The sequence below is a fragment of the Euprymna scolopes genome, chromosome 2, assembly GCF_053919585.1.
Source record: "Euprymna scolopes isolate OS-2025 chromosome 2, ASM5391958v1, whole genome shotgun sequence".
Lineage (NCBI taxonomy): Eukaryota > Metazoa > Mollusca > Cephalopoda > Sepiida > Sepiolidae > Euprymna > Euprymna scolopes.
In genome coordinates, this window is record NC_136483.1 from 70,329,231 (window position 1) to 70,355,751 (window position 26,521).

A 26,521-nucleotide genomic window follows, 5' to 3' on the forward strand; every position below is an offset into this window, starting at 1 on the left:
AAAAGATTGGCGAGGGGGGACCAGAGATTGGAGTTCAGACGAGCATCTGCCATGGAAATAACGATAAAACAAGGATAGGCTCGCAACGTCTCTTCTGTGGGAGACAGGTTGCAGAGTAGAAAAAAGGGCATCCCCCACTAAGCCACAAAGTTTATTTTGTACTCTGTCAAGGCAGGATAGGCTGTTTTTAGCAGCTCCTGCCCAGATATGGCAAGAGTATTCCATCCTTGGACGTACTTGGCTTTTATATAGATAGAGAATTGCATCAGTAGTGAGATGTCTTCTGGAGCGGTAGAAGGATCCCACCATCTTTCCAGCGACCTTAGCAACAGACTTGATGTACGTGTTCCATTTCAGATCAGGAGTAAAGTTTAAACACAGAAGCTTGTCAAAACACGGGGCCTCACCCAGACGAGAGCCATCTATCACAATTGATGCCAGATGGGGATCAGAGCGTTGATGATGTAAGGATAGGAGTTTGGTTTTAGATGCATTAAAGGTAACCAGCCACGTCTTTCCCCCCCCTGAACCACGTGCTCAAGATCAGAGGAGAGAGAATCAGAGAGAACTTTGTCATTTACAGCTTTTGATGTGTTGCCGTAGATGGTCGTGTCATCAGCAAAGATGTCAACGAATGATTTAAGTATGTGTTTAGGGAGGTCATTGATGTAGATCAGGAAGAGAGTTGGGCCCAGGATTGACCCCTGAGGGACTCCAGCATTTATATTGCAGGCCTCTGATTTTTGTCCATCTAATACTACTTTTATGAGCCTATCGAAGAGAAATGATTTAATGATTGAGAAAACCATATTGTGTGTCACTAAGAAGGTTGTTCCTGCTGAGGTGGTTGACTATTTCTCTATTTAATATGGATTCCAGCAACTTACTCATAACACACGGGAGACTTATTGGTCTGTACTGAGAGGGAGATGACTTAATTCTTAAATACAGGGCAAACTGATGAGGTCTTCCAGGGAGTCGGAAAGCACTTCTCCTTAAGGCAGCGCTTAAATAGTTTCGTAAGTATTGGAGCAAGTTCTGGTTGAAGCTTTTTTAACACTATAATTGGGATGCCATCAGGGCCAGTTGCTTTACTGGAATCTAGGTTCTTGATTAGCCTGGCGACCTCATGCACGGATATTTGTATGTTACCTAGCTTGTTCTGTGTTATAGGAGGAAATATGGGGAGTTGATGGCCTTCGTCGCATAGGGTAGAATTAGCTGCAAAGTTCTTTGCAAATAGTTTGGCCTTGTCTGACGCTGACGAGATGACCTCTGGTCCGTTGATAATGGTTGGGATAGAACGCATACTTCTGCTCAGGATCCTATTTGTTATTTGCCAAAACTGGTGGGAACCAAGCCGCTGATCAGCTACTTTGGATTTAACAGATTGGGCATATAGCTCTCTTGCATTTTTTATTACTCTTTTACAGTGATTGCTGGCAGTCATGAAAGCAGCTTTAGTCTCAGTGCATCTATTACGTTGGTAGCTATGGAAAAAGTGATTTCTGTGTGCGATAGCTGCAGCACATTCTGGGGAGAACCATGGCTGGCTATTAGGTTTTTGTTGGAATTTTTTAGATGGTATGAATTGGTCTATGCCTACAATTAACCATACGGTCAGATCTGATACTATAGAGGACACTTCCTTTTTAAACATGGAGTGCAGAGGTAAATCAGATATGAATGTACGGAAGCTATCCCAGTCAGCCACAGAGTATTGGTATACAGTACAGTGGAGGGGTACGTCTGGGGACTTCTTACATTTCGTTTTTATCTTTACTGATATGACGGAGTGGTCGGAGGATCCTAGAGGAGAATGAACGGAACATGAACATAGCTCGGGGAAGTTGAGAGAAAAAGGTCTAGGAGGCTTGCATATTGACCGGGTGTATCGGGCACACGGGTGGGTTCGCGAACAATCTGAGTGAGGTCATAAGCAATGGCAAAATCATAACAAAACCTCCCCTCATCGTCTGTCTTATTTGAATGGGTCAGCCATTCCACGTTATGGACGTTGAAGTCACCACAGATGTGGATGTTAGCCGAGGGATGTGCAAACAGTATGTGGTCTATTTTCTCAGATATGCTCTTAAAGATTCCAATTAATATTACCTGTGAATGTTAGATTGAGTGTGACGTTGTCCACCTACCAACACACAAGGAGACCAAGACAAAGAATAGTAAATAACTCCAACTTGCTTTTTCTTTCTAGCAACAGCATTTATTTCCTCATTTGTACGAGCGTGACGTCACCCAGGTGATCTTGAATGTTCTACACATCTCTCATGAGGTCTCAAACTTTATCTCTTCTTCATGATCGCTCTCGTTTTTATAGACCTTTTTCCCCCACTGGTGACATCACTTCGCATGCATTTACATACATACATCCATGCTATGTTACATGAGGAGTGTGAAAATTGGACTCTTGGGGAGGGTGCTATCAGCCATTGCAATCAATGGTTGAAAAGGTTTCTTATAATTGTTAAAAGAAAGGTGTCTTGTCTTGACAGCAGAAGAATGGAAAGAGAGGCAATCATAGCCAGTCCTCCACACTCTCAAAGAGTGGGAGCTACAGTTGAATGTTTGAAGTGTCGAGTTGATTTTCAAGAGAGCTTCCAGTGTGCTGTTCCAGGCCTGGGTGGGTCCCTTTGGGGCTTTTAATCAAAGGACTATAATGGAACTTCAGTGTTTCGGTCTGTAATGTGGCTGTTATGCTCAAACTGTGTTTGTTACAGTTCAAACCTCTCTCGGACCTCCACGCCGTCTGGTACCGTCAAAAAGGAACAAACAGACAAAAATAAATAAATCCGACTTGACTTTTTTTCTGCTTAGCAAAAGGTATTTATTGCCATTATTTTCTAAACAATGCCTGTTTCTTGTTATTTTAACTGTTCATTTCAGCAGCCATGAGATTAACAACACCCTGCCATTTTGACACGAGCCTAAAAGTCTCTCGCTAGCACTATGGGGTCACATGTTTATCTCACCCGGCTGCATTTTTCTTTCTGCTTTTCACTACGTAGTGCATTTTTCTCTCTTTTTTTTTCTTTTTCTTCTGATGCAAGCCTGCACACACATGCTAATTTTCATAGTGCTCAAATGGCTGCTGCTGCTCCTGTTGTTAATACCTTGGTTAATCATCTATCCTTTGGCTGCTACTGATATTTTCATATGCGCTCATACACACTCTGCTGTTAAGCAAAGATCTACAAGTCTGTCATTCAACTAAGTAGATGGATGCCACTGTAATTTCCAAAAATAATAAACATTGTGGGTTTGTATTACTGTATACGTAGATTCGAAAAAGTTGTCAAATTACTTTTCTACCTAACTGGATATGCTTTTAGTGTTTTTATTCAATGTAACATGTTTATTCAGCTCGAAAAACATACAATGTTTACCGATGTATTGGAAAATTTAAAATGGCGCCCAAATTTCTCTTTGACACAGTAAATTTGGGAAAAGGAGTTAAAAATAAAAAAAAAAACTAGACAAAATACGGCTAAAAACTCGCTCAATATATGTTACTGTGACATAAGCTGACATATATTCGGTGGGTTTTTTACAGCATTTTGCATATTTTTTATTTTTAACTTCCTTTCCCAAACTTACTGTGTCAAAGAGAGATTTGGGCGCCATTTTAAATTTTCCAATACATTGGTAAACACTGTATGTTTTTCGAGCTGAATAAACATGTTACATTGAATAAAAACACTAAAAACATATCCAGTTAGGTAGAAAAGTAACTTATCTTGCCTTTGATAACATTTATTTGTTATATATTTGTTTTTTGACAACTTTTTTGAATCTATGTGTACAGTAAAACAAACCCAACATTGTTATTTGTTTGTAAACTGAACTCATGGTTTTGCTTGTGAGGATTGCTTGTGAGAATTGCTTGTGAGGATTGCTTGTAAGGATTGCTTGTGAGGATTGCTTGTAAGGATTGCTTGTGAGGATTGCTTGTAACGATTGCTTTTGAGAATTGCTTGCGAGGATTGCTTGTGAGGATTGCTTGTAAGGATTGTTTGTGAGAATTGCTTGTAAGGATTGCTTGTGAGAATTGCTTGTGAGGATTGCTTGTAAGGATTGCTTGTGAGAATTGCTTGTGAGGATTGCTTGTAAGGATTGCTTGTGAGAATTGCTTGTGAGGATTGCTTGTAAGGATTGTTTGTAAGGATTGCTTGTGAGGATTGCTTGTAAGGATTGCTTGTGAGGATTGCTTGTAAGGATTGCTTGTAAGGATTGTTTGTGAGAATTGCTTGTAAGGATTGCTTGTGAGAATTGCTTGTGAGGATTGCTTGTAAGGATTGTTTGTAAGGATTGCTTGTGAGGATTGCTTGTAAGGATTGCTTGTGAGGATTGCTTGTAAGGATTGCTTGTAAGGATTGTTTGTGAGAATTGCTTGTAAGGATTGCTTGTGAGAATTGCTTGTGAGGATTGCTTGTAAGGATTGCTTGTGAGAATTGCTTGTGAGGATTGCTTGTAAGAATTGCTTGTAAGGATTGCTTGTGAGGATTGCTTGTAAGGATTGCTTGTGAGGATTGCTTGTAAGGATTGCTTGTAAGGATTGTTTGTGAGAATTGCTTGTAAGGATTGCTTGTGAGAATTGCTTGTGAGGATTGCTTGTAAGGATTGCTTGTGAGAATTGCTTGTGAGGATTGCTTGTAAGGATTGCTTGTGAGAATTGCTTGTGAGGATTGCTTGTAAGGATTGCTTGTAAGGATTGCTTGTAAGGATTGCTTGTGAGGATTGCTTGTGAGGATTCTTTGTTGCAGTGTTGACTGGATTGACAAACAACTTTGCCCAGTACAATATGTAAAATGATCACGGTAATTTTTTTTTTTTACAAGGGAGTCACCACCTGTAAAGGCCTAAAGGCCACTCGAGGATAATGGTTAATCAATGTAAGATAGTAGCGTAATAATTGTTAATGGTGCAGATTGCGTCGAATTTGGATTACTTAAGCGATTTGCATAAAAAAATGAAATAAACAAATAATAAACATTGTGCAGATAACACTCAAGATGAGAAAAAATTTCCGATTAATCTAAACAATACAAACATTCATATCTCATATCAAAATTTAGAACTGTAAAATAATTCAATTATCAAAGTTATATTGATGTAAAAAACACAGACATCTATTAGGTTGAGAAGGAAGTTATTGTGGAATTTTTAATTTGGTACTCATGCACTTATTGATCCGTGCTGAAATAATAACGTTATTTAAAAAGCCATTCTTAACGTGGGGAGGGAAGGGTTTTTTGTACCTATTCTGTACTTTAACCTTACAATTGAATAAAAAAAACATATCATAAAACTTTAATTAAACTTGGAAATACGATTAAAAAATAGTGCGGATCAGTAAGTGCATTAGCACCTTTAATTTTGATTACAAATGATGTATTTTCAAATAAGTTTTCGTTTTAATATCTTTACTTTATATATCATTTTTCACTCTAACTAATCGTTTAAATTATAATCGTTTTAAAACAATTGTTTTCTTTTCAGAATGTTGAATACAAGATGGAAAAAAGTAAATTTGTACAATTTTCTTATTTCAATTCAAGCAAGGCCAAAAAGCTGGTGAAACAGCTCACGATATCAACAAAGCGTTTGGTCTACTGAGTTGACAGCACAATGGTGGTTTAAGGAATTTCATGGTGAGAGTCTTGAAGATGATGAGTGTAATGGTAGGTGTATCAGAATTTGGGGGAAAATTTTGACACCCCTAACACGAAACTGCGAATAAAATATAAAAAACTCGTAATTTCTCTTTTAAAAGTCGGTTGTTTATTTTCTTTATGGATTATACTTCCAAAATAAACTATTAAAGTTGTATAAAAAGTAAAAGAAATATTTATTTTTTAAAACAGTAATGAAATCAATTGAATTTTACGAGTTAGGTATTTTTCAATTTTTAAACTTTAAAAATCTATTAAAATTTTTCTATTGATTAAATTTTTACGATATTTTCAGAGTCAATATGAAATTTTATGCTCTTTCCAATAAACCGAATATAATATTTTAGACAAACGTTTTTTTTTTAAATTCACGCCCCCCCCCCATTTTGAAATATCTATTAAAAATAAATAATTCATTTAATCACCAAAGTTTTATATATCACAAATTGAAGATAAAAGATCAATAAATAATATATTAAAATTTAAAACAAAAAAAAGTGTTTTTTAGAAATTTACCTGTAAAGTCTGAAGTTTAAAACCTTTTTTTTTTAAACCACATTGTTTTTTTTGTTTTTTTTTAATGAAACCTTGGTCCTTTCTCCTTTAATTGGAAAACAAATTAGGGTTTGAATTACATTTTTCGAGTAGTTATAAGCTTGGAAAGACAGGGGGTCGAATTATTCAATATTTTTTCACGCATTCGTAAGGTCAGTTTCTGACACACCTAGTTAGTGTAGTGGTCGGCCATCGAATGTTGACAACAATCAATTAAGAGCATTATTCAAAGCCAATCTACACACAACTGTTTGAGAATTTGCTTCTGAGTTAGATGTAATGTATACAATGACTTGCAACCACTTGAAAGCGATTGGAAAGACAAAACACTTGCCTTATGAATTGAATGACAACTAAAAGAAACACAGTTATGAAGTATCATCTTCCTTTCTTTTACGCAACAAGAATGACCCATTTCTTGACTAGGTTGTGACTTTTGATGAAAAATGGGTTCTTTATGACAACTGGCGATGCTCAGCTCAGTGGTTAGACACCAACAAAGCTTCACAACCCTTCCCAAAGCCAGAGTTGCAACCAAAGAAGATCATGCTGACTGTTTGATGATTTGTGACTGGTCTCATTAATTACAGTTTTTGAATGCAGATGAAACAATTCCGACGGGAAAGTACTGTCAACAAATTGATGAAATGAATCAGAAACTTCGGCAACAACACCCACCATTGGTCAACAGAAAAGGTCCAATTCTCCTCCACAACAATGCCCTACTGCACGTTCCTAAACCGACCCTGCAGAAGTTGAACTAATTGGGCTACGAAACTCTGCCCCATCTGTCATACTCTCCAGACCTCTCACCTACCGGATACCACTTTTTCACGCATCTCAACAACTTTCTGCATGAGAAATGCTTAAAAAACCTAAGTGATACCAAAACCGCCTTCAGCAACTTCATCATCACCAGAACTCAAGATTTTTACGTTACTTTTTTTTTTTCAATTCAATTTTCACCCCAAACAAGGCACATTGCCACTTTGAAGTAGGGGGCTACTATCAGGAACATAAGTTGCAGTTGTTGATGGGACAGAGGCTGAAGCCTAGATGACAGTTCAGGACCTATCAGGTTGGCGACTCTCTTTGGAACCCTGTCAAGGAGTGAAAGACAAGTAGCAGATGCACCAGCCCAAATGTGACAACAGCACTCCATACATGGAGGTACAGGATACTTTCAGGCTTAAGTAGTTTTCTAGCACGGTAGAGAGAGCCCACTTTCTTTGCAGCAGCTTTGGCAATGCTCTCAACGTATCTATTCCAGTTCATGTTCCCTGTAAATTTTAGGCCGAGGAGTTTAAAGGAAGCACTTTCAGGTAATGTGTTCTTGGCCATTGCTATTGGTGGTAGAGAAGGTTTCTTGTAATTATTGACGGAAACAAGCTTAGTCTTGGCAGCATTGAATGTGACCATTCATTTTTGTCCCCATTCCACTACAGATTGGAGGTCATCCTCTAGTGTTTCTGGCATGTCCTTAGATATGTGTTCATTTCCCCTCATGCCTATTACAGAGAGTGGTGTCATCAGCAAATATACCCATCTCAGAAACAATTTTATAAGGGAGGTTATTTATGAATATCAAGAATAATAAAGGTCCAAGGATAGACCCTTGATGTACTCCCGCGTTTATATCATATTGTTTAGATGTACGACCGTCGAAGACAACCAGAATTTTTCTCTTACTTAATAAGGATTTAATTACATTATGTATTCTTCCAGTGATACCATATGATCTAATTTTCCTTAGAAGACTATGGTGTCATACCCTGTCAAAAGCCTTAGATATATCGAGGGCTACCACTCTATCCTTCTCTGTTTTGTCCAGTGAACGGTATATACGTTCAGAGACTTATTGGCATAAATACACTTATTTCGCGTTGGCAAAAGTGTGTTGGTTCTGATGGTGCTCATTTCGATCAATAAATTTTTGTTTGAGCTGAAATATGTTCATGCAAATTTAAAAGTTAAAAATTGCAAGAACTATCTTGTCAACCTGATACATGTGAAGCTGGTTCAATCGTTTTTTGTTTTTTCATATGCAACCCAATTGAGTTAATGGATATTTTAATAAATCTAACATATAAAATTATCTAGTTAGACTTTAGAATTTAGATTCAAACAACATTGCACCTGATATGTCAATATTTGATTCTGCTTATTTTCACTTCTTCTTTCCAGATTGTTTTTAAATAACTTTGGCTTTATTTTGTTTGAAGAAAGAAATTCCACTTAGAAAGTTTGTTGTTATGGTGACAATCTTAGATAGGTAGCGGAACCTGCAGAAATTCTATGGAATAAGAAATTTTTTCTGGATAGTGCAAGAAATTAGGTTTTTTTTGCTTTTTTTTAACAGAAAAACTAATAACATGCAGCAAATATGAATTTATTAACATTTCTATGAAAACAGTGTCTATTTTATTTTAAATATAGAACTAACCTAAATGAGATAAATTAATAAGTAATACTCAGAAAGTAATATTGTGCTACATAGTTCAATACAAATAATTTACTCCTTCAATCCAGCACCTCTTGGCAGACAATGTTCGTTTTTGGTTTCTTTCAAATGCCCCCGTTTTTATCTAACATTTTGCTGACTTTTTTCTTCGATGAAGAACCATTGTAACGCACAATTATGAGTTCCTTTCTTACATCATTGCAGCAATGATAATATATTATTATAATGATATTCGAAAATGAGGTAACATCAAAGGGAAGTTACTCTCATACTCTTGTCCTGGGTTGCCAGACTTTTAAAAGCCAAATTTTCCGAATTTTGCCTTTTTTCAAGCAGTTTGGCCTTCAAAATTTGTATTTGGCCTTTTTTTAAAGTATAATGTACAGACTAACTAAAGAAGGAACAAGCACAATAGAATATAGATGGAGTAACTAATGTAAGGGAAGTAAATCTTCATAGCTTAAAATATGATTTATCTCCCTTACATTCATTATCATGGCTGTTACTTGAACCATTAGAATATAGGTTTCCAGGGGCTTCATTTGAGGATTCTTATATGAGAGGACAGTCTGATTTGACATCCACACATCATATCAGAATTCAGGCATACGTTATTGTTTGGTAATTGTACATGCGAATGATTTTTGTTATATATTATTTGTGTTGCTCTCAGCTTTTCAAACACTTCTACACCAACCTTTTATTCCATTCTGCCATTTTGTTCTTCCAAGTGCATTTGTTTCCCATGTTCCATACTGCTTCAAACCCACATTTAGTTTAGAATAAAATATTTTATTACAAACAAAAGATATGCCCGCTTTGTGCAGGACTTTGTTGTATGCTCGAGTACTCGCTTCACGGGCACCCTTGCAGTAAGTGGATGTTGTAAGAGCAACTATTTCTTAAGGTATTTACATTTTTTTAACTACTTCCTGAAGTGACTGAATTCCAACTATGAACTATGAAGCAAATAGGATATATCAAAGTTGATATTTATATAGTTACACATAAAAATTGAAACAATTATTATTACAAAGAATCACAAGAGTTAACATTTGTTTAATTGGATGAGGGGATGGGATGGAGGAGAATGATCTGATCCAAATGCACAAAGAAGTTGGCTGACGCCATGGTGGTGGCCCCCAGGATTGTAAGGAACCTCACCTTGGTGTGCACCGTCCGGGGGAGGGGGATATGAAAAGATGCACTAAATATGACCTTTATCCTTGACCTTGAAAAATGGTGTGCACTATCCCTAGGTCTGAGGCCATCATCATGTCAGGTCATGATTGGTTCAGTGGTGTGGACTGTAGGAGAGTATATATACATAGGTTGTGACCTTGACCTTAACCTTGAAAAATTGTTTTTGGCAAAGTTGCGGTTTTTATTCCTGGCATGGGTATAATTTAATTTTGGTGTTTTTATGTGTGGATTTTTAAATTTCATAATATTTGTGGATTCGTTTTTTTCTGTGATCATTTTTTCAGTTTCTTCGTAACTTCTGAGTGCTACCTTGAATTGGTTAAAAGTCATCGGTTTTTCTTTCTGGGTTATCACGGTGGTAAATGGCTTGAAATCACTCTGTAATCCCTTAAGGACCATGGAAACTAACAGACTGTCACTTATAACTTCACCAGACATTTTTAAAGAATTTGCAGTCGTTTCGGCTCTTATAATATAATCAGTAATAGTTTCGACTTCCATTTGTTTTAGAGAGGTCAGTGTATAAAGAAATAATTTTGGCTTTTCCTTTCGATAAATAATGCTCTCTCAATATGTTCAATGCTTTGCAGCCATCGTCCAGGGCTTCTCTCATTACCAGTGATAGACTTCGGTCATCTAAGCACTGTATTAATTCTGCAAAGACAGTTGCGTTCTTTGCAATGAAGTCGGGATCGTTTCTGTTTTCAGGTTGTGTTTGAAGTACTTTGTGTAGCTTTTGGATTTGTAGATATCCTAGAAATTTAACTTGCCACAATTCGAATTTTGATTCGGATCCATCGAAATAAAGACGCACGCTGGGCCCATAACCTCTAGAAGTGTAAGCCATGTTTAGTTTCAGAACAGTTTCCGATGGTTCGTTGTTCTAAACAAGTTTTGAGAGGTGACTGGTTTGCAGTAGACAGAACAGTTTGCGATGGTTCGTTGTTCTAAACAAGTTTTGAGAGGTGACTGGTTTGCAGTAGACAGAACAGTTTCCGATGGTTCGTTGTTATACACAAGTCCTGAGAGGTGACTGGTTTGCAGTAGACAGAACAGTTTCCGATGGTTCATTGTTATACACAACTCCTGAGAGGTGACTGGTTTGCAGTAGACAGTTCCACAGAGCAAAATATTCTTACCGTGACGAGACGGAAAAAACATGCGAAATTGCTACAGAAAAGGTTTAATATTTATGGAGCAATTCTGGTTTCTGATTGGTTGGTAGCAGAACGTGAATTCGATTCGTCAGTTCCTAACAGCATCGTTTATAAATAGAATCGCCCAACTGTGTGGGATCATATCCCATTACACATCCAAAATATTGCAACAATAATCACAAGTTTGGTCATGACCAGTCAAGTGGTGCGGGTTGTAGGAGAGTTGTACATGCAGACACACACACACGAATGTTACTACTTTTTATTATATATATATATATATTTTTAAAATATAATTATCCACTGACACGTGTTTCGTCATCTACGACTCATCAGAGTGGCTGAATCTAGCGAGATTCGAAATCGGGACCCCACGGTAATGAGCCTGACCTCTTTATCCGCTGGTGATTTTCAACAAAGCTTCTATACTAGAACAACCAGATGTTGGTCCAATAATTTTGCCAGTTAATTTTTTAATATTTGTTGTAGAATTATTTGATGTAGTTTTTCAAGTGCTTTAAGATGTCAGCAGTATGTCATCTAGAACTCCGATGTATACAAGTGTAGAAGTACACATTTTGTTATTCTTACAGTATTTCAAATTATTTTGTGTATAAATGTGTTTCATACTATTAGCCAGTTGTCCTAGAAAGAGAAACCCTTGAAGAGGTCGATTCGTTCAAATATCTGTCTCCATCATCACTACAACAGGCTACGCACATCAGCAATACTCTCACCTTCAACTTCGATCATAGCTCTGGTCTTGAAAAAAAATGGGGCTGAACACCAAAATCAGGATTTACCAGGCCCTTGTCTGCACTATTCTCTTTTATAGCTGCAAGACTTGACCTATGCGGACAAACAACCTACACTAACTGGAGGTATTCGGCCATCATTGCCTATGATGCATCCTTTGCTGACAACAGTTTATTTCCAACAGTACAGCTTGCACTCACTGCAAAATCCACTCCCTCCAAAAATCTCTCCTTGCCAGACACTTTCATTGGTTCAGCTACATCCTTTGTCTATACCCAGGTGACTTCATTTGTGAAGTCATTGACCCAGCACTACCACTAGTCTGGAAGAAGCGTTGCAGTGGCCAACTCAAAATCTGGCTGAAAACGAAAGTATTCAGGATGTGATGAACTCGTTGGAAAGAGCCAGCCCAACTGACTCAAAATGAATGCCGCAACAATGATGATGACATTCTTTCCTCTATGTGAATTATACATTATTTTTTCATCCAATTAAAAAAATATATAAATTAATTTTAACATGCGTCACCAATGAATCGTGGCTAATGGCAGGCATTTAGTAATAAATATTTGCAAGAAGCTCAAGTGGATAGGACATTGTTTATTGAATTTATCAAAATTGGAGCCAAGTGAGATGTTCAATATTTACAACAAAGTCAAGTTTTAAATTCACAATTGTTTGTGTCTCTTTATTTTTCTCTCCCCCGCAGAGATGAGACGGGAAGAAAGATAAAACCATTGTTCTCTCAATATAAACTGGAGGAATTTTTTTAAATTTTAATTTCAGAAACAGGAGGTTAAAGAAGACTGTCATGTTTTGATGGTATATAAGACCTGCAGGTATTTTTGTTTTTTTACCCCCCAACGGATATTAGGGTAATCATGACTATTGCTGACATAAATTATTTGGAAAGAAATGCAGTTATGAAATTTGTGGAAAACCATTTTGTTTTACCTACTCATTTGTAACCTATTAGCATAAAAACATGTTACATTTAAAAAAAAAAAACTTTTAAGCCAATATATAGTGTTTGTGCATTATAATCGGATTTTAAATGTATTTTATGTAAAAATATGATTACGCAATTACGTGTGATGTGGTAAAAAATTCAAAAAATGATTGACTAGAAAAATAATTATCAGAAAAAATAATAATGCAGTTTTAACATTTTAGTCTATTTTCTATGATAAACTGACTTATCTCCCTTTTTTGTCTTAACTTTCACTATTTCAAATCACAAAATGGCAGATTGATGTTTTTTTTTTGTAAAAAATAGTTCTAGCAAATCTTCTATTCAATCATTTTTCATAATTTTTGAAATTTTTACTGATTTCGACATGACATGTAATTACACAATAGTTTGTTTTTTTTTACTTAAAATGTATTTATTTAATTTTTTTAGATATCCACTTATAATGCATACATATAAATATAAGTTGAGAGTAAATTAATCTGCACATTCAAAAAGCCCCAAACGCTTGGCTTCTACATTTTCAGTCTTTACTTGCTGCTGTTCCAGTTACATACTTAGTTCTTGCCAAGATTCAAAATGGCTATTGCAGATTATTTTATTCTCAATTACTATTTACAGTAAAGTAAACTGGTTTAAAACTTTTTTAAATGTTAATATTTTTCAATGCAAATACATCACAAATGTGTAAAGTAAATAAGTATTTTTTACTAATTTTTCAACTGTAATTTCTTTTAAAGATAATTTAAGTTGGCAATAGTAATGATAACCGATATTAGAATTTTATAAGTTTGTAATATATGTACAAAAGTAAAGATGTTTTGAAATGGTTTTAGAAAGATTGCTGGACCAGCCAAACTGAGGCCTTCCGGGATATCAAAGGTCACTTCTTGAAAAACCCAAGTGTCTTCACTATTTATAAAATATACAATTACCATGAATAAATGTGTGTACAAAATAGATATAATATCAGTCTACTTTACCTTTCTGATTTAAAAAAAAATATATATATAATTTTCTTTTCTGATTATATTCAGAAAGATGCATGCTTGGCTTAAGTGATGTCATTGTGGACTATGGAATCCGCTATGTTAATTTCTTATTCCTGTTGGGTTAGTTGTGGTTATTTATAGCCTAACTGTATTAGGAAACTTCAATTTACCCCAGTTATTGGTAAAAAAGTGCAACATCCCTTAAGACAAGCATGCATCTTTCTGAATATAATTAGAAAAGAAAATTATGTATTTTTTCTTTTTTAAATCAGAAAGGTAAAGTAGACTGATATCCATCCGTAACACTACCCCCCCCTCCTTTCCAAGTAACATTCAATATACTTTATCTCATAAACAGTAAATGTTATTTTTGGTGACAAACTATTTTAATGAAAATGCGATTTATTTTAGTTTACATACGTGTGAGATACTTGCATAAACAAATTTAAGATTTAATATTCTAAGCATTTTAAGTTATATAATTGTGTAAATGCTTTGTATAATTGCATAAATGGTTTGTATAGTTGTATAAATGGTTTGTATAATTGTATAAATGTTTTATATAATTGTACAAATGTTTTGTATTATTGTATAAATGTTTTGTATTATTGCATAAATGGTTTGTATAGTTGTATAAATGTTTTGTATTATTGCATAAATGTTTTGTATAATTGTATGAATGTTTTGTATTATTGCATAAATGTTTTGTATTATTGCATAAATGTTTTGTATTATTGCATAAATGTTTTGTATTATTGCATAAATGTTTTGTATTATTGTATAAATGTTTTCAGTAAAGTAGTAAGGAGGCAGACATTTTATTTACTCACATGAAAGTATGGCATGGGACCCTTTATTTCTTTAGTCACAATCATTTTTAGTAACAAAGCTTAAAATGCTTGTAATTTCTATTAAATATTAAATATTTTGGTTATAGTCCAGATTGTCTGCTTTTCTTGAGTTCCGTTTTCTGCTGTTCATTTGAATAATTACATCAAGCATAAAAAGAAAGCCATCCTTAACATGGCAAAATGAAATGGGCTTTCACATTATCCGAGAAGCAACATAATCATCAATCAAAAGGGACCATATCTTGCTTGTCATTATCATCCTGTCTGTAAAGCAGAAACCAGAAGTAAAAAAGAGCATACAATTTTGGCTATAACCAATTTTTTAAAGGCAAATACATCACAAATGAGTAAATCAACCAAAATAAATTGTTTTTGATTAATTTCCCATCTGTATTTCCTTTCGAATAATCCATATTGCCAATAGTAACATTTATTCTATAAACTTCTCTCTAATATTTCCTTCCTGATTATAAGGGGTGGGGAAGTCTTGTATACCATCAAATATGATAGGGGAACAAAAAAAAAATGGAGAAAAAAAAAATAATCTGTTCCAGATTCAATTCAAAAAGGAACACATTTCTCATTTTTCTCCTTTTTTTTTTTCATTCTCTCCTCAGCCATAACTGTTTGGGTGTCCTAGTTTCCCTGAGTCTCCATCTTGTTTGCAGTAGACAGCAGCAGCACCACCACCACCTCAAGTCATTGCATCAATAACTTTTTATACAACTGATGATTAAACTTTCTGTTTTATCTTTTTCATAATATTTGATTGTTCCACCGCAGCTTTTCGCTTTCGCTAAATGAAAAAAAAAAAAAAAAATTCTTAAAAAGGTGAAACATTATAAATGATCAATATGAAAACATAAAAATTTCACTTTCAAATTAAATTATTTACAAATTCATTAGAAAAATAAGAAATTATTCTTTTTTTCAGTATCTGTTTCAATGTGGAACTTTGAATACAATACAGAAATGAACTAACGAAAAAAATAATTTTTTTATATTGTGAAAATTGTAAACTAAACTACAGAACAATTACTAAAATAAAAAGGAAACCAAACTTTTTATAAATTGTTTATATATTACACAAAACAAGAGCATCACAAAAGTTGAAGTCAGAGGAAATTAATTTCTTTAGGAGCCAGAGCTGGAGATGAAATTTTTAAACATTTCAGAATTTGGAATCTGGTATTTGGATTACCAATTCCATAGGGTTTTTTATCATGATTTAAAAAAAAAAAAAACTGATTTCTTTAGATTTCGTTCATAAAAAAAAAAAAAAGTTGTATTTCAGGTTTTTAAAAAGTATATCCATCCTGTTTAAAAATAGTGAATTTCAAATAAAACCAATTAATTATTAATGAAAATAGTTTTCGAAAATAATTAGTGAAAATTGAGTTTTTCTAAAAATAAGAAACCGGAGAGCTTGAATCATAACAAGGGAGGTAATTTTTTTCTAAAAACATTGAAAATCTTACGTCAATTTAGTAAAACTCAATTTTCGCAAGTTGTCTTCGATAACTGTTTTCATTAATAATTAATTTTCTATTGTATCGTCTGTCATAATTTTTGGATATGTTCATTACTGTGACATGACAATTAAGTAGATATAATTGGTTTTGTAATTCAATATTTCACTTTTTGAATTTCGCTATTATAACAAAGCACCACCATTCTTTCCAAATAAAACTGCATATGAAAACTCTCAGCAAACGTCTCCTTATGTCAGTCTTTCTTCGTGAAAAGAAACTTGTTTCTATGGTAACCAATTAGGCCAAATGGTGACAATGAAAATTAACGGAATGCACGTAAAAGACTAGCATGTATAAACACCCCGTACATATGTAAAAAAATTTCTTTTGTTTTGTTACTGAAAATGTTATAAGTGATTGCTTGGCAAAACAGCTCATCCGCATAGTCAGTGACATGGGTTAATCGACTGTCCCAACTATTTGTTTATAACCAAGTGTTCTCACACTCATGCTGACCACAATTATTTGAAAAGCATCAAACCCTTACGAAGTGCCTTCAATAAGTTTCCAGAATTTTTTCGCTGGAGTACTTTTATTGATAGTGTACACATGAAACTCTAGTCCCCTTCGAAGTAATCTCCTTCGGCTGCAATACACTTGTTATACCGTTCCAACAACTTCTGGAAGGCCCCATGGAAGTCTTCTAGTGTGAGCGTGTCAATGACCCTCGTCACGACCTCTTTCATATCCTCAATTGTCTCATAATAACAGCTTCTAAGGTTTTCCTTGAGCTTAGGGAATAAGCAAAAGTCACAGGGAGCAAGGTCTGAACTATAAGGAGGGTGAGGAACTGTCTTGATATCTGGGTCAAATAGTCTGTGACAAGTACAGAGTTGTAGGGAAAAACTTTGCACAAATCTTCCACATCTTCAGTTCCTCATGAATAATTGTGTACAGTTCCCACACTGACATCAAACTGTTCATTTAATTAATGTCTCTATAGACACACGACGGTCCTTATCCATAAAATTCTTTATTTGTAAAATCAACTCTAGTGTTCTGACTTCCTTACTCCTCCCACACTTCTCATCATCCCTCACAGATTCCCTGCCTTCCTTAAATCTCTTATGCCACTCAAAAATTGATGTTTGATTCATGCAAGATGGACCAAAAGCAGTCAGAAGCATTCCATACGTTTCTGTGGCATTTTATCCAAGTTTAAAACAGAATTTTATTGCATATCGTTCTTCTAAAGTGTCCTCACGTCCAGATTGCATTTTTGAAATTCACCAGCTGTGATAATCAGGTTTTTAGTAGGGTGTATTCCAATTCCTGCTGTAGCTATTTATTTGGGCCTGAAATCATAAAAATTGGTCAATAATCTAATAATATGTATAGCAATAACATACTGAATTTTAAAGAGTCTATGACAATTTTAAACGCCTGTACAAAAAAAAAGTCTGGAAACTTATTAAAGGCACCTCGTACATTGTAGACACAGTACAAGATGTATGGGCATCACTATCTGAATTCATTTTGTACATCAGCATCACTAAAAATATTGTGTGAGAAAAAGGGTAAAATGAACAATGAATGATTGGTACATAAAGTGTGATTCTTACCTTGCCGGAAGGAGACAGCGTCTCATACTGATGCCGTAGAGTTTGCAACTCATATTCACAATTGGCCAACGCCAGTTTGAGTTCATACAAGAGGACAATGTCTTGTCGTAATTCATTAAAATGTTGAACAATCTCTTCAGTTGCCATCGGATTGTATTCTGAAATGCAGATGGACCAAAAAAAACAAACATTTAAATGAATACAACAAATACAAAATTCAATGAATTACATTAGAAAAATTAGAAAGCTTAATAATAATGTGTTTTTAGTTTTCTGCTTTTTCTCACAAATAATTTATTTATCTTAAAAAAATAAACACGCTTTCGACTTTTAAAAAAAGTCTTCATCAGATTCTGACACTTATTTATTTATTTTTGTAAATCATACTTCCCATCGGAGATATTAAACCCTTCATGGATAGTAATCCATGGAGGTGTTAATCACAGCAGGTTTAAATATCTTGGGCCACATGTGGCTGCATGGTATGGGTTAATAAAAAAATATTGGCACTTTGAAAATCATTTTGTATTTTAATTATAAAAATTAAAAAGCTAAATAACAATGTGTTTTCTTTAAGATAAATAATTTATTTTTGAGAAACAATTTAAAAAATAAACTTTCTAATTTCTATAATATAATTCAAATACAAAATAGGGATTCTCAAAGTGCCAATATTTTTCTTATTAAAACTTCAATATTTATAAAAAAAAATATTATAAAAATAAGCTTTTCATAAAGTTAAGATAAATATAATTAATTCTGCAGTGGCGTGTAAATGACTTAATATAGTAGCAACTCACCATTTCACATCAGCTTTTGATAAAATAGCAACTTGTATTCAATTAACCATTACTAACTAGTAGACAGTTCCTATTGTCGACCAAGGAAAGAGGTTTATCAAACATATGTATGCAGTGTGATGATGTATAGATATAAAATCTGGCCAATGTGGATTAAGTAACAATACACATGAAAAAATTTTAATTGCTTAACATATCTCAATAATGTCATACATAAAAAAAGCTTCATGATCTAAGAAAAAATCTTTTCAAATTTTTTAAATCTGACTAAAAATAAGTTATGGCTATTTTTGTGCCTTGCACATTTTGATATTTGTCCCTCTTTAAGACTATATGTGCTTTGTCACATTTTTTATGTTACTTTTTTCAGTACAAATGCTATATTTTTGTTAAAACACAAGATAAAGCAATGAAATTTGCTATATAAGTATACTTTTGCATAAGGAATCCGAATATGGCACTGAAAATCTCCAGAAATTAATGATTTCCAAATGATCTGCAGTAAATGCACATAAATATGTTGCAATGCCATAAAAATTCTATGTATCCATAAAAAAAAAAAAAAAGTTAGAGTTGAATTGTAATGCATTTTTTATGTACAAGAAACTGAAAACTAATACTAGGACTATTTAAAAATGAATATATTGCTAGATTTCTTTGGTATTATTGTAGTAACACCTGTTAAATCGCTCCCACCTGCCACCCCAAAATATGTGATTCTCTCTTTTTAGGCAATTACATATGAACACAATGAAAAACTTGGCAAAAATAAAAAATATATATATAAATTTAATATAAAAATTTAATGTAAAATAATCTTAAATTTTAGGACCATTCTAATGTTTTATGGCGGTTAACTATTTTTTTCTATGGGAAATAATCTTGCAAATTTTTGCTTTTAGACAATTATGTGTGATTTTAAGAGAGTCTTTGGAGGAGGAGGCGGCGGCTTACCACTTGGACTTCAGGTTAGTGTTAGGGCTAATTATGAGTGAACAATAAGTACATTTGAAAACCAATATTTCTTGAACGAAAAAACATTTTATAAAAGACTCACAAACCGTATAAAGTTTAAACCAAAAAGTTTTTTTTATTTTCAAAATTAAACATAATTCATAAAACCTGTCACTTTAAAGTAAACAGCCGACAGATGCTGCTGCTGCCTCAGCCGCTGGCTAGTTTATAATTATTAGCACTACTAGTTAAATTGTTTACTTTCGCAGAAAACAAATTATTATTTTGGGGGAAGATTAATTAAAACCTGGTACCAAAAGAGAAATCAACATAGAATTATCATTTTAACACATAACAATAATAAAACCATTATTTCGCTTATTAGTTGGGGTAGAAAAAATATTTAGAAAAAATGTTTGATACATGTCATGTTGAAATCTTATTTTTAAGACAAAAAAAAAACAACAAAACGAATGGACCAGTTTATTTTGTACCCTGACAAGCGAGAATTATGTTTTTTCTGATTGTTTTCCGAATTTCATGATAAAATTCTTTATGGAGAATGGTACCAAGCTTTTAACCACAGTGGAGTTAAAAAACAAAACAAAAAAAAAACATGCAAAAATGGTCGTTTCATAGTGTTAACATTTTTGTCATTACGTTCCTAAAAATTGTTCAAATATATCATGTAGATTATTATTTATTAAACCACGAGATTTCTGAACAAAATGGTGGTATTTTGAGGATTTAAAGCAGTTTGGTTTTTAAAATATGATTATTTTAATAGAACTACCTTGAAATATTTTGAGGATTTAAAGTGTTTTTGTTTTTTTTAATATTATTTTAGTAGAACTATCTTGAAATCCAAAGCGTTTGTGGTTGATGGGTATTGCTTGGTTAAACATGCATGAAGAGAAATGATATGATAGATGCATAATGAGTGTCTTAAATACAGGCTTAGATCTGATCATCTTAGAGGAAAATGAAATCAGTTGACAAAAATACACAATAAATTTGCCCACAGCTAAAAACAGATATATGTAAAAAAATAAAAAAAATAAGTATAAGAAGAAACTGTAGACTAAATTAAAATGTCTTCTAGAACATTCAAAAGAAGAAACAATCAAGTAGTACTATTTATGTTTGAAGACTGTAAATACATAAGAAATAACATGAATAATACTACAATAACAAAAATTGTTGGAGATGATGATGTCATATAGAAAAAAATAAGTTTTTGCGACAATGCTTTATATCATGATCTCACTCAATGTGAAATTAAAATTTTAAAGATCCCAGAGATTTTCTAATTATTTCCAGTTTGTTTTTACTATACAAATGAAAATATAATATTATTAAACCTTTTTTTTAGTAACAAATGAAAGAAAATATCATTATTAGTATTTAATTAATAATGATAATTTGTTAATGATAACAAATATAGCATTCTTTCTAATGCAAAGTTGCTGCTGATAATGAAGATGGAATCCATCTGCAAAATATTCCTAGTTAGATAAAGTATGATCTATAAGGGATCGAATCAGATTATATTTTCTTTTTCTGAAGAACATAATAGCAAGAGTCACATGAACAACTGGTAAGATAGAATCAAATATTGATGTTTAACTTCAAGAAATAGATTTAGTTTTATATATAAAGTATATTAGACAGAGATAGAGAGAGGGAGCGAGATGAAATACAAACCTATTGACAGTTCCTCCAAAACCTGTTCTATTGCCTTGGTTTTCTTCTGCCCAATAGAAGCTGGTAACTTCATCTGAAAGAAAATGCAGAGAAACGAATCATTAAAAAACCTGATTTTGTTTGTATTTGTTTTTATGGCTGTTCAGTGCTACAGTTAATTAGAAACAACTAGGTTGTTCTATTTACAAATTTCCCTTTTGTGAAGGTAAATTTCTCAATGTAAATAGCCCCAACTGACCCGACAAGCAGCAAAATCCCACCCCTACACTGTACAGATCTCTAGATGCTGGAAAGCCTTCTAATTTAATAGGTTCTTCTCTCAAATTGCTAGACTTTAGAATTCTCTCCCGGGTCCCTGATTCCCTGACTATACTGACATGCAGAAGTTCAAATGTAATGTGAACAGGCATCTTGCTGCTCAACTCCCTACATAGTGTCCCTGTAGATTTGGTCCCAAATAAAAAAAACTTATATCCAAGTGACACTTTGCTTTGTCTGAGATGAATAACAGTAAAAAAAAAAAAAAAATGTGTGGTTTTCGTGAACTTGCCATATCATGGTTTGCAACAGTTTGCAGAATTTTAACCTAATCATAGATGATTTTACTTTTATATATGAAACATGATGTTCATATCTTATATCTTCTGAACAGTTAGACACCATGGATCAATTTTTTAAAAAACTAACTTTATCTGGTGTTGGCCCAGGATGCAGTGATGTCATTTTGGGATTTCATTTTTATACTTAAGCTAGACAACTCCTATTATATATTTTCAGTTTAAAATGAGTTATACCCCTTGCTGTCTTTTATTTGTAAAAATGTTTCATATTAACAGTCATCTGGGTCAGCCTAAGAAATTTTTAAATTTTAAGCATTTTATTGCAAATGACATGGTGCAACAGTTACAAATGAAAATTGGCAATTCAAAAGCAAAGTTTGATTTGTCAGTTTAAATGCTATGTCTGACTTTGAAAATCCGAGAAGATAACTTTATATGTTAGATGTTGAAGAACCAACAGGTTTGGTCCATTTGTATTTGTAGGGGAGACAAATATGCTGCTGCTTATAAGAATTTATCAAGTTGTGAAAAGAGAAAGGATATAAACTAGAACAATTATAACCAAATCCAAATAGTTTCTTTTAAATAATAAAATTTACTTGCATTTTACCTTTTATTGCATCTTTTTGACAACTAATAAACATTGATCATGTTTTATATCATAGATGAAATCAAATAAAATATTTCTAGTAAAACCACAATTCCGAATTTGAACAGATTTATCAATCTGTTAATCTGGCATTACTCTCGTAGGAAAACTATTTCATTTCACATAAATGAAAGTGGTCATTTTCAAAAATTGCTGAAAATATTTTGTATCAATATTAATATGGTGATTATACTTTACTAGGAAGTCTGAGGGTATGTCTTGCTTGGAAAAATTTGACATATAAAAAACTGTGGTTGACTCTGGTGATATCTGAACTTAAAATTTTATATAGCTTTCAATTGGAAAAAATTTTTTTTGAAATGTATATAACGAAGTAAAAACGAAGATCATTTGTAATGTGATGACTTATATTGAAACTATAAAATAACTTCATAGAGATTCCAAATAGAATATTTTTTAATTCAATTTATTCGGATAAATGCAACTATACGTGTTCACGTTTTGACTTTTTTTAAAAACTTATTCATAGTATTATCCCTAGTATTATCCATAGTATTATTCATAGTATACGTCTGATAGTTTTCAGGTTTTGCTGCTTCATCCTTTTCTTTTTCATCTTTTGTGCTAATTGGTATTTTAGTCAACTTTGTGGGGGTCTCTTTGATGTTCACACTTTTTGCTTTCTTCGGTTTCTTCTTCCTTTTTTAATACGAAGCCTTTGATTATATTTCAATTATGCTAAACTCTATTATCCCAAAATTCTGGGAAAACCCAAAACATTTTCTTTGGAGTAGATAGCCATTGTTGTCATAGAAAAATGATTAAAAAAAAAACAATTAAAAAAAAAACAGGATGGCAAAAGAAATAAATATTGTAGAGAAAAGACAATTATTAAATTATGAATATTAAATGAAGCTATCCCAAACAAAAATTAGCAGCATCAATCCTAGTCGGAAACTTTGCATTGTAAAGAATTCCAAGTAAATAATGGTAGTATTAATCCAGTTAGTATCAGAAGATCATAGTTCCTTTCTCATGTCAAGATGAAACGCTATGACTGCAGAATTCAAAAAGATTCAGTAGATTTTATAAAGCAATTCTTGTATCTGATTGGTTTGTTCCTATCACCACTGGTTATAAATATAATCGTCCAAATCTTTGTGATTATATCCTAGAAATATTGCAACACTGATTTCAGAAAGAACAGTTGAGAAATACAAGTCATTTGAATAAGATTGTTTGAACATAATTCTGTGTTTTTTCATGTGTTATTGTAGATGAAGATTTGATATAAAATCGAAGAAAAGAAAAAAAAAAAAAACACTTTCTTACCCTTTGGCTGCGAAGTGAAACACCGGATTGTTTGTAATCAGGAAATTTGATGCCTCCCGTCTCAGGAGTTGTCTGCAAAAAAGAAAAGCATTTGGAAAATAAGTGAAAAAGCAAATATATTAATTAAGATATACATAGACATGAAAGCAGTAAACATCCTTATTATCACATATATTTAAGACTGCTGTCAGGGGATCCTGACTGACCTAAGTGAAATAATATTGATTATTTTCCCTTGCTGATGAATTGGACAATCTTTTGATGCTGATTAAGTCTAGCTTCATGTTAATCTGTAATATACCCCAGGAAATTTTAATCCATCTTTGGCTGGGGATATACTTAAATGTTATATGATAGCTATATTTATACCTGAAACGTAAAATTTATTTTTCAAACTTTTACTGCTGCTTTGTATGACTGAGTGAACTTTATATATGCATGAATTATTTTTGTGGGGTGTGTATTTACTTCTTTTTTCATGTCTTGGAGATATATATATATATATATATATATGATTATTTTTAATAAATAAATATTTTAAACATGTACTGCTGGTCAAACGATTTAAACTCAGAACCCAAATCCAAGCTTCTTACCACCAGACCATTGTGATAGTTAAATTTCGAATATCAGAAAAATAAACCCTGTATTTAGTTTTATAAACACATTAAGAAACAGACAGTGTTACCCAAGGAAGAGAACTTGTAATGTTGCTATATGTATAAATATATATTTCCCCCAACCCTCTGGTTTGGTTGGAGGGGAGACTAAAACTTGCTGCTATGGTTTCAAATGATCTGAAATAACAGCAAGGGGAGACTTGATTGCAAATATTTCTTATGTTATATCTCCCTTCTTTTGGAAATAGGATACGATTATGAACATCTCCAGTATCAAATAATCTTTATACACTGTAAAATTTACTTTATGTATAAAAACCAAAGAGGAGAGATATAACATATGAGAAATATTTAGAATCAAGTCTCCCCTTGCTATTATTACAGATCATTTGAAACCATAGCAGCAAGTTTTACTCTCCCTTCATCAAGGCCAAAGATTTTAGGGAAATATTAGATGTATATCATATGCAAAACTAGGGAAACAAATGACTATGATTGAAACATTTTATGGCTGTAAAAAACTGCTAATGATAGATGATCCCCTTAATGTGCGACCCTAAGGGCAAATGTCACATAGCCCACTACACAATTCAGGTCATTACCTTTCCAATGAGCCTTTGGAACTTATAAAATTGCCCAAAAAGATGGTATATATATATATATATATATATATATATATATATATATATATATATATATATATATACTCATAATCAAATTGATTATTGAAATGCTCATATCTATAGGACAAAACTACATAAAAATTAGCAGGCTTTTTGAAGATTATAATACTATTCTCTGGTTAAAACTTTATGACAATTGGTAAAAAAGAACCTATATTTTCAAACCAATAAAATATGTTCAAATTTGCCTACATTTGTATATATATTGTTCTGGCAAGCCAGCTTCAATTTTGTTGCTTTGGGATGTATTTTGCTTAGTTTTATTTTTAGCTTGGTTGTCTCCTCTGTAGCCTTGCCAGGCCACTAAGAGAGAGAGAGAACGAGAAAAGGAGAAAATAAAGCAAAAACAAAAACAGAATGGAATCCAAAAACCTGATTTGAATGCAGGGAATCATCCATTTATATTGTTTTCATAGAGAATATGGGCATAAGTTTTGTCTTTACTGTGAGATCATTTATTTTAAAATGAAAGATTAACTTCATTTAAAACATTGATCTCATTATATTTTGAAAGACAGTGACTTTTTCTATTGTTTTGTCTCTTTGTCCGATACATTTAAAACCAAAGCACTATTGGTTTCTCACTGTTTCATTTTACTTTAATCAAAGTTCTCAGAAATCAAAGAGATCCATTTCCCATTTCTTGATCTCTATATGAGACACACAGATATTCGAATATTCCATTAAAGTCCTCATTTACCTCTGAAATGCTGAATTAGTAAAGAAGTTGAGGACATAATTTTCCTCTTTACAATTAACCATTTAAATATAGTATACCTTTCTTATGGTCCCTTAGTTTTACTGGATTCCAGGACAAGAATTCTCCTTGCTGGTGGATTATCCAGACTTGTGCTGTTACTTGAGGTAACATCATTTGGAGAAGGGGTACCATTCTTTATAAAAGCCAGTGCTGAGGAGATTTTACTTAGGCCACAAGTACTATGTGATTTTGAATATTTGGTCAGGATTTACTTGTAGCAAAAAGTATCCTCATGCCAGGTTGCTCTGACAAACTCATGTACAGAGAAACGTTAGACACTCGAAGATAGTGTCCAGTAGGCATTCAAGTACATCTGACAAGAGATATGCAGTTTGAAGTGAAAATTGCATTCCAAGTAAAAACCCTTTGATATACTTATGCATTATGCAGAAATAAGTATTCTCACTAAAAAAAAATTGAGTAGGATTTTTTTTTTTTTTTTTTTTTTTTTACATGGTAATCACCACTTATCTAGGCCCGGACGCCACGCAGGGATAAGGGTTATTGTGTAATCTATGGGATAATATCGTAGTAATTGTTAGTAATGGAAACTTGATAAAGTGTCTTAAAGGATTTTAATTAAAAATAAATTTTAATTTTAATTAAATTTAATTTAAATTAAATTAATTTAATTAAATTTAATTTTAATTAAAATAAAAAATCAGTTTTTATATTTTGCTGATCCGCTATTCATTATTACTTGGTTAAATGGTTATCTCCCCTGTTTTATTAGAATTTCCACTCATATCAATGGCGGATAAACAAAATA

At 33.0% G+C, this 26,521-nt stretch overlaps 1 protein-coding gene across 5 annotated transcripts in view; it reads right to left on the reverse strand.

Moving 5' to 3' along the window:
- Positions 1–15,107: 15,107 nt before the first annotated feature.
- The window catches only part of LOC145292129 (DNA methyltransferase 1-associated protein 1-like), a 33,083-nt gene continuing 21,669 nt past the window's right edge, over positions 15,108–26,521 (reverse strand). For 2 of the 5 annotated variants that reach the window (XM_080138248.1, XM_080138257.1), the window contains exons 9-12: positions 23,690–23,761; positions 21,188–21,260; positions 17,730–17,887; positions 15,230–15,431 (exon numbers count right to left, since the gene is read on the reverse strand). In XM_080138248.1, the coding sequence (XP_079994374.1) occupies positions 15,369–15,431; positions 17,730–17,887; positions 21,188–21,260; positions 23,690–23,761 (366 nt within the window). In that variant the 3' untranslated portion in view covers positions 15,230–15,368. Of the gene's footprint in view, positions 15,432–17,729; positions 17,888–21,187; positions 21,261–23,689; positions 23,762–26,521 lie in introns of all 5 variants that reach the window. The other 3 variants (XM_080138266.1, XM_080138238.1, XM_080138274.1) reach the window with 3 other exon arrangements.